Raw genomic sequence first — 15,337 nt, 5'->3', positions numbered from 1 at the left:
TGCAGATAAAAATGATGGAAATCGCTACATGCTAACGGTTACAGATATTTTCTCTAAAATAGCATTTGTAAGGGGCTTAAATAAGAGCGGGGCAGAGGTGACCCGGGCCTTTGACCCTATCTTGAAGGATGGAGGAGCCCCCAAGAAAGTGCAGACTGATGGCGGAAAATATTTTTTTTAATAATACTTTTCAGAAACTCATGAAGAAGGACAATATAGTACATTTTGCTAGAGGCTCGGATTTGAAAGCTTCAGTTGTTGAACGCTTTAACAGAACTCTGAAGGAGCGGATGTGGCAATATTTTACAGCTCACCACACGCATAGATATATCGATATAGTTCAAGGTTTAGTGAAGGGATACAACAACAGCTGCCATAAGAGTATATGTATGAAGCCCTCCGAGGTCTCTTCTGAAAACTCTTTTCTTCAAGTCTTTAAAAATCTGTATGGTTTGTTCCCCCTTCGCCGTAAGAAAAAAATTATTTTTTAATTCATAGTTGGGGACTTGGTGCGTATATCCAAGTTGAGGGGTGTTTAGACTAAAAATATGAGCAGCGATTAGTTGTTCACCGCTACCGAGTGTTGTCTTGGAGGATCGTTACAAAATATAACACTTACAAGAACTTGTGAATTCAATATAGGCTTTTAATACAAACATATCAGAAGCCTAGATGGTCCGCGGAACACACCCTTTTCCAGAGCACTGGCTCTGTCTTTATACACATACAACATATGAGTCCATCCCACATGCAAATGAAGTTACTTCCCTCAGTCCATCTGCCACCATTATCTTTCAATCTGTGCTTCCTGCTTGTTCACGCCCAATAACGCCCATATCTGCTTTCAGTCAAGTTATAATGGTGACAGGACCTCTTCATGTCCCAAAAATAATACATGCCCATCTTATCCTATGGGCCCCTTATGTTTAGCTTGTCCTTATTAGGACTAGTAGACTATGTGTCTCTTCTCTTCATGTCCTAAAAATATATGCCCTATGTCTATAGTCCATCAGTTGGTCATTTGCCTGACCCCCTCCTTTGTATGTCCCTCTGACCTTGGTATGTCCCGCTGTCCTATGCTCTCATGGCCTTACTTTGGCTTCCTGTCCTATACAATAGACAATGCATTTTACCAGAATGGCAAATGCACTCTAAGTGTATCTTTCTCTTGTGGTACAGTATTATGTTTCTCCCTATATGTACATCTTGCTCCCATAGTGTCTGCCAAGCATACCCCAGGTCTACAAGTTAAAATATTATGACGGGGAGCTTATAGAGGGATCTTTTTATGAGCAGGAATTACAGAAGGTACAGTTGGGTAAAGACAAAGTCTTTCACGTGGAGGAGATTCTAGATCAAAAGAGAGAAAAGGGTAAAAAAAAAAATGGGTGCTGGTCCGCTGGAAAAACTGGCCCCAAAAGTTCAACAGTTGGGTATTTGAGCAGGATGTGGTGGAGGCATCGGGGGTTAACTTAAACCCTCATGCATGATAAATACCCCATCATTCGCGTGTACACAGGAGTGCATCATGGAACACACCGGCTTCTACCTGACTCTCCCCAGTAATGCGTCGTAATAATCAGAGTTAGAATTATACAACCAATTTTCCAAAGCCTATAGAGTTACCAGAGGCCTGTAGGTCTCAGCGAGATTACATACCCCCATAGTTGGTATAATATCAAAGATAAGGACCGTGATTTTATTGCAAAGGGATATCGGAACCTGCAAAACTTATTAAGCTTAAAAAAGGATTCTATAGAACCGTCGACAGGATCGTCTCAGAGTTGAATGAACTCCTAACCCCGAACAATATGGAAATATTCCTGATCTACAACCCTATACATAAACGTGTAGAAATCTCAGGGGATGCTGACGGGGGTATAAAGACCAGCGGTAAGTTAGCCTACATGTTGGGGATGGGTCCCAATAAATGGACGTATGTGAAAGATAAATTATTCCCATTCCCTGCGGATATACATTCAGGATTTTACAACATATTTGTGTATACCGACATCATATCCTATCAAAAGGGTCGGAGACAGCTTTGTGCCCCTCCTGAGAACAGTTCATATAGACGGAAAGGATGGGGACATAGTCACTGTCACCTACGACAAGCCACACTACGTACCTGTAAGCAAGAAATATATAGAAAACATTCTGGTTGAGCTTAAAACGGATCAGAACGAAAACATTGAATTTACTTGTGGTAAAACGATTGTAAAACTCCACTTTAGACCCACCAAAACCTCTCTACATATATAATATTAGTATTATATATTTTTATAAACATAATACAAATCAATTTAAATAGGGTTATGGACCATCAACATCTCGACCCTAACCGCTATGTCTCATACTATGTTGATCAAGTGGGTAATGGACTACCCGGCTATTATGGATCCCCGACCATGTACGGTTCGGGGATAGGAGGTATATTTCGTAACCTCTTTAGGATGGTTTTACCGTTTATGAAGAGAGGCTTCAGCATAGCCAACCCACATTTAAAATCAGCGGCTAAAAATACAGTAAGTGAGGTTATAGCCAATGCTATGACCAGAAGGGCGTCACCAGATGCAGAGCATCAAGGAGGCTTTGGGCTTATGATGTTGTCTCGAAGACCAAAAAAGAGACCTCCGGGTATAAGGCGCAGGCTTGCTTCTAAAAAGCGGAGGTTAACAGTTAAAAGAAACTCAGTAAGTCAAAGACGTGGTACAGTGAGGAGGTCTGGACCAAAAACGACAAAAATACTCTGAAGTATTTTCTAAAAGAAGAGTGCAACATGGCTCTTTTACACCGCATGTCCTCTGAAGCTGTAAAGACAGAGCTCGATTTTTTTCACGCCCCCCTTAACCCAACATTCAAATAGAGAGGTCCAGTTATGTGGAGATAGCCCCACTCTCTGCCATTACAGACAACGGTCCCATAGAATTGTTCATACCAGGCCACGGTGACAACTATCTGGACTTCATCAACACCTTGGTGCATTTGCGTCTAAAAGTGACCAAAAGAGATGGTACTAATATTGCAGGCGATGCCAAAGTGAGATGACCCAAGATGGCCGTCCGTTCTTTAGCTGTAGCCCCAACTAGGATTCTTAAGAGGGGCAGGTTTCTTTTTAAACGCAGAGACATAGCCGTTACTTTTTAGGAATGTACGCAGCCGGCCACTCCCATGAGGAGCAGGCTGGTTCGTAGCCTCAGGTGTTCTGGAATATTTGCTTTTAAATCCACGATTAAATAAGAAAATGGCACTTTGGTAGCGTCCTCATAGCTCTCCATGAAGTAGGATTTCCTTCCCGGGTACATCTGCTGAGCTAGAATGCTAATTTGCAGTTTGTCTCTAGGATTTTTGAACAAAACCATGTAATTGGCGTTCAAGCTAATGCTACGACTATTTTTACCTTGGTGAAACACATTCTGCACCAAGTAAAGCACGGACAGGTTCCTATGATGAGTATATTGGGTAAAAGCTCGTGCAATTTCGGGATGTTCGCTACCTGCAAATAGCATATCGTCCAAAACCAGCAGATTGTTTTTATGAGGAGGGAGAAGTTCATCATCAGACAGGGATTCAGGTTTTCCTTCAACAAACGTGATTTTTATTGTCTTCAATAATTCATCATACAGAGGTTGATAACATGAATAACACCACACAACATTATTAGGCTTTTGAGATAACACATGTTCAGAATTCTCTCAAATACTTTTTACAAAACAAGTTTTACCACTATTTGATGGGCCTGCGATTTAGGCCGAAAATGTCAGTTGCAAACGGGGGTCAAAATCAGCTACAGCAGTCATTATATCTTAAGCTTTAAGACACACTGGGGGGGCTTGTAGCATAAGTCAGTAGCCAAAGGGCAATGTGGTCCCGTCAGGCAATAGCAGTCTCTTGTCATAGACTACCCTGAATCTTTTAGTAAGTGGGGTGCCCTTTTATCCCTAACAGTTTTTTTGTAGGAGCTCAAAATCTCCAAGTCACTATTCCTGTTGTTTATGAAACCCTCGACCAAGCGTGTGATTGATTCCAAGTTTACACGCGGGGCATTTTCATAGTTTTGAGTCACGCCTTTGGCTTTCAACACCACGTGATTGTCTTTAGTCCTAAAAGCATAGCTTTCGGGTCCACATGAGGACCATTCTGTGATATGGTCACCCTCTTCAAGTTCACTCGTTAAACCACCCAGATAGTCGCCAAGTGGGGGGTTCCAATCACGCATCAAAGAAGAAAGGGGCTCTCTGATCTCCGAACAGCCAGCAAGGCTCACAATACGTGCAATCTACCTTGGCCGAATAACATAGCCATGTACGTGGTCATTTGATTCCAGCCTTGGTTGTAGTGGTGTAATACGACTTAGAAAAACGCCGCCTTTGGATCCACATTTGTTGCATAATGCCCCCTGTCAGTTGGATAGGTAAAAATGTTGTCTGTCCCACTTCCACCTGTTTCCTCAGCCACCACGATTCTAGCCTCGCCCTGATCCTCTTCCTCCCTGCCCGGCCCGGGGATAGCTTGTCCGGCCTGGCTTGTGCTCAGGGTCGTATCCGCCGATACCTGACAACCTGTATCCTCCTCTGTCAAAGTTGCTTCTTCTGGTATGATGGAACAGCTCGGCCTTGGCTCACTTAAAACGCTAAAAGCCGCTGCTGGTGATGATAAACCTACATCCTCTTCTGGTCCTGCTACATTGCTTGTGCTAGCAATGGATGCACTTGAACTGCATTTGAAAAAGGAATCTAACTTAACTAATTTGATACCTCCTCTCATCCTTTCTCATTTTTGATCCTTGCTCTTTTGGTCTCCACTTTTGTGTTGATACATTGCTGATTTTTAAAGCCGTAATTTTCTATTCTCGACATTCTCTCTTTATTTTTCTTTTGCCCGTTGTCTCTTGACAGCTAGCTCAACTGTTGCTTTAAACGATGACAGAAACAACAACGCTTTGGAGAGTATTTTTGCACAATGAATCCCAGAATGCATTTCATTATCTTAACATGGTATTGAATAATATGATTTATTTAGCTAATTAATTAGATGTATTGTAAATATCATGCTGACATGTAGTGACAAAAAAACATTTTGTTGGTGAAACCATCAGTGAGATCATTTATCATATGGCCTAAATTAAAGAAGTAATCGGTGTGATGGACTCGTGTCAACAATTAGTATTTGGTATGGTAGGGTGGAATTAAAATTACATAGGGGGCCTGTGGCTCCGCAGATCCGGGCCCGTCACCGGGCTCATGTACGACACGGTGGTGCAACCACACCGACATGGTGCAACCACACCGGCTGAAGCTACGCCACTGGGTGGTATACAGAAGATTTGGTAAAATACCAAGTCCATATTATGGCAAGAACAGCTCAAATAATCCATTTGTAACAGAATTTTAGTTAGTCCAACATAATGCTAGAGCTTTGCTTTCAGCACCTTGGAGTGAATCCTTACCACCACTGCACCTGGCTATCAGCCACAGGAGCCTCGTCTGGCAGCTAATTCACCCTCATTTACTGCCTTTTTAAAAAACATAGCTGATATGACTGACTTGCTTAAACAAATGTGGTTTCTACTGACTCTTTGTGGATTTGTGTAAGTCGATAAGAACCGCCTAGTTAAATTAAGGTTAGATAACAATCTATGACTTGGGTGGCTGGAGTATGTGGTGGAAAATCGTCTTAGAAATATAACACTTACAAGAACTTGTGAATTCAATAAAGGCTTTTAATACAAAATATCATAAGCCGTGCTGGTCCGCGGAACAGCCAACTTCCCTGAGCACTGGCTCTGCTTTTATACGCATACAGCATGAGTCCATCCCACATGCAAATTAAGTTACTTCCCTCAGTCCATCTGCCACCATTACCTTTTAGTTTAAGCTTCCTGTTTGTTCACGCCCAATAACGCCCATATCTGCTTTCGGTTAGGTTATAATGGTGGCGGGACCCTTTCATGTCCTAAAAGTAATATATGTCCAGCTGTCCTATGGGCCTGTGTCTTTGGCCTTTGTACTTATGTTTAGCTTGGTGTGCTCTTTGGTATGTTGCCCTTATTAGGACCAGTAGATTGTGTGTCCCTCTGACATTGGTATGTATTATTATTACTGGGTTCGGGTTAAATATCAACATTTAGACATGACAACTCACTACGGAGTTACTGGGTTATTACAGGCTGGCTAAACCGCTCGCGTCGCCTGCGCGCACCCCGCTAAAGCGGGAGTTAATGTCATGTATGCTGAGAAAACATAGGAACAATAATTACATTAACAGGATGTAGAGATGATGTAATCTCGTGTATTTGTTGCTTCTGGGCAAAACAACATGCCAATGATTACATTAAGTTAATGTACATGACTACATTAGCTGAGGTCATAATTACATTTGTTACATCTGGACATACTAATTACAAGAGTAAGCGGAGAGAAAATGGTAGCAAAAAATGACCAACATATGAAACATGGAGTATACAAACATTAGCTATATTTGGATCAAAACAGACGGACAATTTTGGGCGAAATAAAGTCCTTGATGGATGGACCTGCAAAGCCAGCGTGAAATTCCCATTTAACCGGTAGATGTTGGCTTTTTTTCAATGCAGGATTCTACATGCAGGAGTTAGTCGGTAGCGTGGTGTGTCTGGTTTTGGGTAGGGAAATATGGCGAAGCCGAAGTGCTGTTCGAGTCTGGTGGCTCCAAGTTGAGTTAATAGGTAAGAATGAATTGAATGGAAGACGGAGACGACGAAAAATGGAGCAAACAGGCCAAAAGTTGTAAATGAACATCGGTTTCTTATGGAGTGCATTTGAGGTCAGGAAGATGGTAAAGGAGGCATTAGGAAAGGTAGAGTCAGTCAGAGTGACCAGTAGTGGTTTTGATTTCATGCGTCTCAGAAGAGCAGAAGGAGAGAGCATTGTTTTTTGGAGCAGGGCACCGATAAAATGTGTTATATCTGGAGTTTCGTTGGAAGAGTGAAGAGTGTCTGCCTACTCATGTGATGCTGCGATATGTAAGATACGCAGTGAGAGGGATTGTGAATAAACCACTGCAGTTATGAAATTGATAAAATAATGGCCATGTTTCAAGTGTGTACCGACGGAATATTTTTGGTATTTATTAGGATCCCCATTTAACCACTACAAAAGTATCAAAATTGTTCACTTCTCTCATTGACTTCTCAAACCCATGCTTGGTCCGCTTCACAAGCGTTCTCTGAAGTCTCGCGTTGTTTGCGTCTCTGGGTTTAGAAACTGGTAGAGGGGGAACAGGAAATTCCAGCTCATGCGCACATCATTCTTCACAACAAAGGACACGCCAGAATTGTGCAGTCGAGACCACAACTTCTGTGTACGTTTCAAATGTATTACTACTGGTATGTAATAGCACGTTTTAATATCTTAAGAACATGTCATAACATGCTAGGTAACAAATACGTCAAGTTATTATCACGTTTGGTAGAAAAAAAAAATGTGCCAAACCGCGTGAGTGAACGTGATCACTTTTTAAATTATTTTTTACAATTGACATAGATACTCTGGGTTTATCTGAGTGGATGTATCTCGTCAAGGTAATCTCATTAAGGATCAAATAATTTGAGATTTCTGGGTTCGTTTAACATGTCGTTTTTGGTTTTGTGTAACGTTAAAATTCACGAGCTGGTAAAATGGCGGCTCCCTCTCGGTCTGCATCAACGGACTTCAGTGCAGGCAGTGAGGGTGCAGCAGAGAGACACCATTTTACGGTTGCACTACTGTTTTGGAGATAAATGTAATGATGATCAGTTTTCTACACGTGTACTAATATTGAGACATTCAGTTGTTTCTGTCTGTCTATAAATGTTACTATGGTGTGAACGGAAATAATATAGTTTTTTGATTGAAATAATACAGGGACGACCAGGTTATTCAGGAAAATAGTACATAGTGCTGCCTGAAACATACTGCAACCTTGTACTGAATGGTTTTTGAGTCATTTATGTCAATTCAGAAATCTACTATAGATTAAGTTCTGTAGCCTAATATAAAGTGTAAACTTTGTCTAATGTGAATGAACTCGTGTTTTGTTGTCAATGCTTAGCTACCAGATCTGTTGAAATGAGATCAGTGCTTGAATTGGACAGGAGCTCACTGGAGCTGAGTACCAGCACCTCAAATTTCTACTGCTTGAGCTCATGTTCCTCTTATAGAGAATAAAGTGCCAGAACTGTCAAGAGTAACTTTTGTATCCGTTCCTATTTATTACTACTGGCCGACTCAGATTAACCCTGAGGCTGGTAACATCAACAGTGAGGACAAACCCCGCCTGCCTCTTATTGGGAATTTTCCAGTAAATGTGTGCACATTATACATCTTAGAGTAGTCAGCAGAATAAGTGCACTCTATATGTGTGTCTAGGTCATTAGGCACCATTAAACATGCACCTGTCTTGAGAGTGGGTGTGTCTGTTTATTGTTGTACCATTGCTATGGCTTCATGTTTACTGTTGCTATGGTTATGCCAGGAATGGAATCTATGCCCTACATGCACCTGTCTTGGGAGTGTGCATATCTGTCTATTTTTGTACCATTGCTATGAATGGAATCTATGCCCTAATGTGAAACCAAGCTAAAGTTAGTGCAAGGCAAAAAGATAATGGTGGCTAAATGGCCGAGGGGATGAACCATTAACATAAAGAGGAGTTACGTAAAGGAGGAAAACTATAACAAGTGTATGCCAAGGCTGGAAAGACACTTGCTTCATGAACCAGCTCGGGTTCTATTACTTTGTAATAAAGTCTTCTTGAACTCACAGGCTCCGGTATTTCCACGACACTCTCCTTCCACACTGAGTCCAAACCTACAGTCACTGGGTCCTGATTGTGACAGTGGAGCCCAGTTTGCTCTGCAGGATCCAGAGATGGCATCAGTGAAGCTGGAAGACTGCAGTCAAACACTGGAGCTGAATGTCAACATTAAAGATGAAGAAGAGGAGGAGAAGATTGGGACATCTGTTTCTCATGGTAAGAGCAGGTTCTATCTAACTAAGTTTGTTGTTCATTCCAACTTCCCACTGTGTATGAAAAGTTGCAGTAGAGCTGTTTCATGATGAACTGTTTCAATGAGAAGGTAGATGTTATTTCATGCTACTGAGATGAGCAGAGAACCGGCACCTCAAATGTCTACTGTTTGAGCTCATGTTCCTGTCAAGGCTTTGGGTAACTGGTGAAAAGGAGTCAGACGCAGGAGAGTTGAGATGCGTGGACAAGGTATTTAATACACGAAAAAACACGGGTATAGAAATAATACAACGGTCCGTGAAATTTTCCGGTACCACGAATAAACTGCCGTTCATACAAAGCCTGGCAACAAAATACCAGCCATCAGATACGTATGTATGTGTGAAACAGAGGGTTAAATACTGAATCTGTAATGGGGGAATTGAAACCAGGTGTGAAAAAAACAAAGACAAAACAAATGGAAAATGAAAAGTGGATCGGCAATGGCTAGAATACCGGTGACGTTGACCGCCGAGCGCCGCCCGAACAAGAAGGACTGACTTCGGTGGAAGTCATGACACCGACCTCGGGGACGACCCGGATGGAGACGGTGGAACTACTGCAGCATCGACGGGTCCAATACGTCCTCCACCGGCACCCAGGATCTTTCCTCCGGACCTTACCCCTCCCACTCCACGAGGTACTGAAGGCCCCTCGCTAGACGCCTCGAGTCCAGTATGGCTCGAACTGCATACGCCGGGTCCCCCTCGATGTCCAAATGGGAGGAGGAACCTCCCGCACCTCAGACTCCTGGAGTGGACCAGCCACCACCGGCCTGAGTAGAGACACATGGAACGAGGGGTTAATATGGTAATCGGGGGAAGCTGTAACCTGTAACAAACCTTGTTCAGTCTCCTCAGGACTTTGAATCGCCCCACAAACCGCGGGCCCAGTTTCCGGCAGGGCAGGTGGAGGGACAGGTGGAGGGTCGAGAGCCCCGGTGTGCCGTGGCGGTCTGTGCCAGTCCTCTGACGCCTCCCGGCCCACTGAAGGTGCACAAGAGCGGTGTCCCATGTCTCCTCCGAGCGCCTAAACCAGTCGTCCACCGTAGGAGCCTCGATCTGGCACTGATGCCTAGGTGCCAGAACCGGCTGGTACCCCAGTACGCACTGGAAGGGGGAGAGGTTAGTGGATGAGTGGCGGAGCGATTTTTGGGCAATCTCTGGCCAAGGTATGAACGCCGCCCACACCCCCGGCCAGTCCTGGCAATAGGACCGCAGAAACCTACCCACATCCTGGTTCACTCTCTCCACCTGACCGTTACTCTTGGGGTGAAAACCTGAGGTAAGGCTGACCGAGACCCTCAGACGTTCGATGAACGCCCTCCAGACCCTTGATCAGATACTGTGTCCTCAGGCACCCCGTGGTGCCGGAAGTGTGTGAACAGGGCCTCCGCAGTCTCTAGGGAGGTAGGGAGACCGGGCAAAGGGAGGAGACGGCAGGACTTAGAAAACCAATCCACAACGGCCAGGATCGTGGTGTTCCCCTGTGAGGGAGTCCACCGACAGGTGCGACCACGGCCGTTGTCGAATGGGTAAGGGTTGTATCTTCCCTCTGGGCAGGTGCCTAGGAGTCTTGCACTGGGCGCACACCGGGCAGGAGGAAGCATAAACCCTCATGTCCTTAGCCAAGGTGGATCACCAGTACTTCTCACTGAGACAACGCACTGTCCGGCCGATACCCGGATGACCAGAGGAGGGTGACGTGTGGGCCCAATAGATCAAACGGTCGCGGACAGCAGACGGAACGTACAGACGCCCAGCTGGACACTCGGGGGAGTGGGCTCTGCACGTAACACCCGCTCGATGTCCGCGTCCAGCTCCCACACTACAGGTGCCACCAGGCAAGAGGCCGGGAGTATGGGAGTGTTATCCATGGACCTCTGTGTCATACATCCGGGACAGTGCATCTGCCTTAGCGTTCTAGGAACCTGGTCTGTAGGACAGGGTGAAAACAAAACGGGTAAAGAACATGGCCCACCTTGCCTGGCGAGGGTTCAGTCTCCTCGCCGCCCGGATGTACTCCAGATTGCGGTGGTCAGTCCAGATGAGAAAAGGGTGTTTAGCCCTCTCAAGCCAATGTCTCCACGCCTTCAAGGTCTTGACGACAGCCAACAGCTCCCGGTCCCCCACGTCATAGTTTCGCTCCGCCGGGCTGAGCTTCTTCGAAAAGAAGGCACAGGGGCGGCGCTTTGGTGGCATACCTGAGCACTGAGAGAGCACGGGTCCTAACCCAGCCTCAGACCTGCGTCCACCTCCACTATGAACGCCAAAGAGGGATCCGGATGAGCCAGCACAGGAGCCGAGGTAAACAGAGCCGTGACCAAAAGCCCTGTCCGCCTCAGCCGACCACTGCAAACGCAGTGGTCCCCCCCTTTCAGCAGTGAGGTAATGGGAGCTGCTACCTGACCAAAGCCCCAGATAAACCTCCAGTAGTAGTTGGCAAACCCTAGAAACCGCTGCACTTTCTTTACCGTGGTGGGAGTCGGCCAATTACGCACAGCTGAAATGCGGTCACTCTCCATCTCCACCCCCTGATGTGGAAATGCGATACCCTACGAAGGAGACGGCCTGCTGGAAGAACAGGCATTTCTCAGCCTTGACATACAGGTCATGCTCCAACAGTCGTACAAGTACCCTGCGCACCAAGGACACATAAATGGCGCGTGTAGAGGAGTAAATCAGAATGTCATCGATATACACCACTACACCCTGCCCGTGCAGGTTCCTGAAAATCTTGTCTACAAAGGATTGGAAGACTGATGGAGCATTCATCAACCCGTATGGCATGACAAGGTACTCATGGCCTGATGTGGTACTAAACGCCGTCTTCCACTCTTCTCCCTCCCGGATACGCACCAGGTTGTAAGCGCTCCTGAGATCCAATTTTGTGAAGAAGTGTTCCCCGTGCATTGACTCGATCGCACTGGCTATGAGAGGCAGCGGGTTAATACCTCACAGTGATTTGGTTAATGCCACAGTAGTCAATACACCTCTATCCTTCTTCTTCACGAAAATAAACTCGAGGAGGCAGGTGAAGTGGAGGGCCGAATGTACCCCTGCCCCAGAGATTCGGAAACGTATGTTTCCATAGCCGCCGTATCCTCTTGCGACAGGGGATACACGTGACTCCTGGGAAGTGCTGCGTCTACCGGGAGATTTATCGCACAATTCCCCTCCCCCCGTCGATGGGGTGGTAATTGAGTCAAATCGGTATATTCAGAGGGGATGCGCACGGTGGAGACCTGGTCTAGGCTTTCCACTGTAGTAGCACCGATGGAAACCCCTACTCACCTGGGTTGACACGAGTGTCCCGACAGACGTCCTCGCGCCTGCTGCTTCGACTCCCAGAGGAACCTCCCCAGCACCGACCGGCAGTGTGCCCTCTGCGGCCACAGATGGTGCATGGAATGGCCCCGCCTCCGGTCGCCCTAAGTGCAGCACCTCCCAGCTCCATGGGCGGTGGTGCTGGGGGATGGAATTGACAGACCCCGATCTGGATGTCCGCGGGTAGCCAGCACGTTATCCAGCCGGATGGACAGGTCCACCAGCTGGTTGAATGTGAGAGTGGTGTCCCTGCAGGCAAACTCCCGACGGACGTCCTCGCGCAGACTGCACCGGTAGTGATCGATCAGGGCCCTGTCATTCCATCACGAACTCCTGTGCGCTCCTCGTCCCCTGCCTCAGGTGTACGAGACGTGAAATCCCAGTGGTCCAACAAGCTGCTTCTTCCCCCACATAAGGCGTTGGCCCACTCCAGGGCCTTCCCTGAGAATCAGGAAACGAGGGCGATACTTAGCCCGGCAACAAAATACCAGCCATCAACATAGAACTAACACGCACACATACATGTGGGAAACAGAGGGTTAAATACTGAACATGTAATGGATCGGCGATGACTAGAAGACCGGTGACGTCGACAGCCGAGCGTCGCCCGAACAAGGAGAGGGATCGACTTCGGCGGAAGTCGTGGCAGTTCCTCTTATAGAATATTAGCTCAACAGTATTGTGGAGCTCCTGTGCCTAAATATAAACAGTACCAGCACCCATTTCAGTCCAAGTCAAGCACTGAATTAGATAATTGAACATATAATATATTTTTAGAGAGTAAGGAAAGTGCCAGAACTGTCAAGACAATAACATTTGTTTCTGTTTCTCATTGTTACTACAGGACTAGAATTAAGTCTGAGGCCAGTAACATCAACAGTAATGACAAACCCAGCCTGCCTCTCTCCTTCCACACTGAGTCCAACCCCACAGTCACTGGGTCCTGATTGTGACAGTGGAGCCCAGTTTGCACTGCAGGATCCAGAGATGGCATCAGTGAAGCTGGAAGACTGCAGTCAAACACTGGAGCTGAATGTCAACATTAAAGATGAAGAAGAGGAGGAGAAGATTGGGAAATCTGTTAATCATGGTAAGAGCAGGTTCTATCTAACTAAGTTTGTTGTTCATTCCAACTTCCCACTGTGTATGAAAAGTTGCAAAAAGCTGTTTCATGATGAACTGTTTCAATGAGAAGGTAGATGTTATTTCATGCTACTGAGATGTGCATGGTTTGACACCAGTATTGCCAGCATTTGTATCTGGAGTGATCAGAGAGTAGACTAAAGAAGTGAAGTAGACCAACTGCCAGTGTTTAAAGTTCTATGAAGTGAGTCTGTGTAGTTACTAACCCTTGTTATAGTGAGTAGAGGATGACAAGCCCCTTTTTTTAGCTTTCATCTCTTACCCACTTTTAGAATAGTTTTATTCCCCTGTATTGTACAGGCTACTGATATGAATAGATATGTCACCCGGTACAGACAGAAGAGGACCGGCCACCCCTTTGAGCCTGGTTCCTCTCTGTTTCCTCCAAGGTTCCTGCTTTCTAGGGAGTTTTTCGTGGCCATTATGCTTCTACATCTGCATTGCTTGCTCTTTGGGGATTTCGGGTTGGTTTCTGTGAAGAACTTTGTTACAACTTGTGTAAAAAGAGCTTCATAAAATACATTTGATTGATATGTATATCACACCAATTGACTGGTTGTTCTGATATTGTTCACACAGGAGACCATGTTGAGACATTCTCTATATCCAGAGAGCATCAGCAGGAAGATCACATAGCAAAGAGGTCTCACCACTGCACACATTGTGAGGAGATTTTCCCATTTCTATCTAAGCTAAAAATACACCTAAAAATACACACAGGAGAAAAGCTTTACTCCTGCTCTGAATGTGGAAAATGCTTGAAAACATCAACTAAACTAAAAGTTCATCAGAGAACACACACAGGAGAGAAGCCTTACTCCTGCTCTGAATGTGGAAAATGCTTCAAAACGTCAACTGCGCTAAAAGTTCATCAGAGAACACACACAGGAGAGAAGCCTTACTCCTGCTCTGAATGTGGGACGAGTTTCTCAAATTGGTACACCTTAAAACGACATGAACGTATACACACAGGACATGAACGTATACACACAAGAAAGAAGCCTTACTCCTGCACTGAATGTGGGGCGAGTTTCTCTGAACTGGGTACCTTAAAACGACATGAACGTATACACACAGGAGAGAAGCCTTACTCCTGCTCTGAATGTGGGGCGAGTTTCTCTCAACTGAGTACCTTAAAACGACATGAACGTATACACACGGGAGAGAAGCCTTACTCCTGCTATGACTGTGGGGCGAGTTTCTCTCGTCCGGACACCTTAAAACAACATGATTGTATACACACAGGAGAGAAGCCTTACTTCTGCTCTGACTGTGTAAAATGCTTCAAAACATCAACTGACCTAAAAGTTCACCAGAGAACACACACAGGAGAGAAGCCTTACTCCTGCTCTGACTGTGGAAAGAGTTTCTCTCAACTGGGTACCTTCAAACAACATGAACGTATACACACAGGAGAGAAGCCTTACTCCTGCTCTGACTGTGTAAAATGCTTCAAAACATCAACTGACCTAAAAGTTCACCAGAGAACACACACAGGAGAGAAGCCTTACTCCTGCTCTGACTGTGGAAAGAGTTTCTCTCTACTGGGCAACTTCAAACAACATGAACGTATACACACAGGAGAGAAGCCTTACTCCTGCTCTGACTGTGGAAAGAGTTTCTCTCTACTGTGCAACTTCAAACAACATGAACGTATACACACAGGAGAGAAGCCTTACTCCTGCTCTGGCTGTGGAAAGAGTTTCTCTCACCTGGGCACCTTAAAACAACATGAACGTATACACAAAGTAGAGAAGCCTTACTCCTGCTCTGACTTTGAAAAGAGTTTCTCTCAGGAGTAAGAGAAGCCTTACTCCTTTTCTGACTGTGGGGCAAGTTTC

The 15,337-nt window shown here is 45.5% G+C and overlaps 4 protein-coding genes across 13 annotated transcripts in view; 3 read left to right on the top strand and 1 right to left on the bottom strand.

Moving 5' to 3' along the window:
* LOC110528894 (oocyte zinc finger protein XlCOF6-like) overlaps positions 1 to 15,337 on the top strand; it is a 680,129-nt gene that overhangs the window by 153,982 nt on the left and 510,810 nt on the right. The window lies entirely within an intron of this gene.
* LOC110510710 (zinc finger protein 883-like) overlaps positions 1 to 15,337 on the bottom strand; it is a 586,683-nt gene that overhangs the window by 401,402 nt on the left and 169,944 nt on the right. The window lies entirely within an intron of this gene.
* The window catches only part of LOC110517120 (gastrula zinc finger protein XlCGF17.1), a 422,438-nt gene that overhangs the window by 314,220 nt on the left and 92,881 nt on the right, over positions 1 to 15,337 (top strand). The gene's annotated exons all lie outside the window — the stretch shown is intronic.
* LOC110513142 (zinc finger protein 501-like) overlaps positions 1 to 15,337 on the top strand; it is a 42,264-nt gene that overhangs the window by 3,526 nt on the left and 23,401 nt on the right. The window contains exons 1-4 of one of the 3 annotated variants that reach the window (XM_036951232.1): positions 7,260 to 7,366; positions 8,784 to 8,991; positions 13,198 to 13,443; positions 14,076 to 15,077. In XM_036951232.1, the coding sequence (XP_036807127.1) occupies positions 8,889 to 8,991; positions 13,198 to 13,443; positions 14,076 to 15,077 (1,351 nt within the window). In that variant the 5' untranslated portion in view covers positions 7,260 to 7,366; positions 8,784 to 8,888. Of the gene's footprint in view, positions 1 to 7,259; positions 7,367 to 7,478; positions 7,562 to 8,783; positions 8,992 to 13,197; positions 13,444 to 14,075; positions 15,078 to 15,337 lie in introns of those variants that run through there. The other 2 variants (XM_036951231.1, XM_036951234.1) reach the window with 2 other exon arrangements.

This window comes from Oncorhynchus mykiss, chromosome 18 (genome assembly GCF_013265735.2).
Source record: "Oncorhynchus mykiss isolate Arlee chromosome 18, USDA_OmykA_1.1, whole genome shotgun sequence".
NCBI classification, from domain to species: domain Eukaryota; kingdom Metazoa; phylum Chordata; class Actinopteri; order Salmoniformes; family Salmonidae; genus Oncorhynchus; species Oncorhynchus mykiss.
Note: the sequence above shows the minus strand (reverse complement) of the source record. Positions and strands in the feature narration are given on the sequence as shown.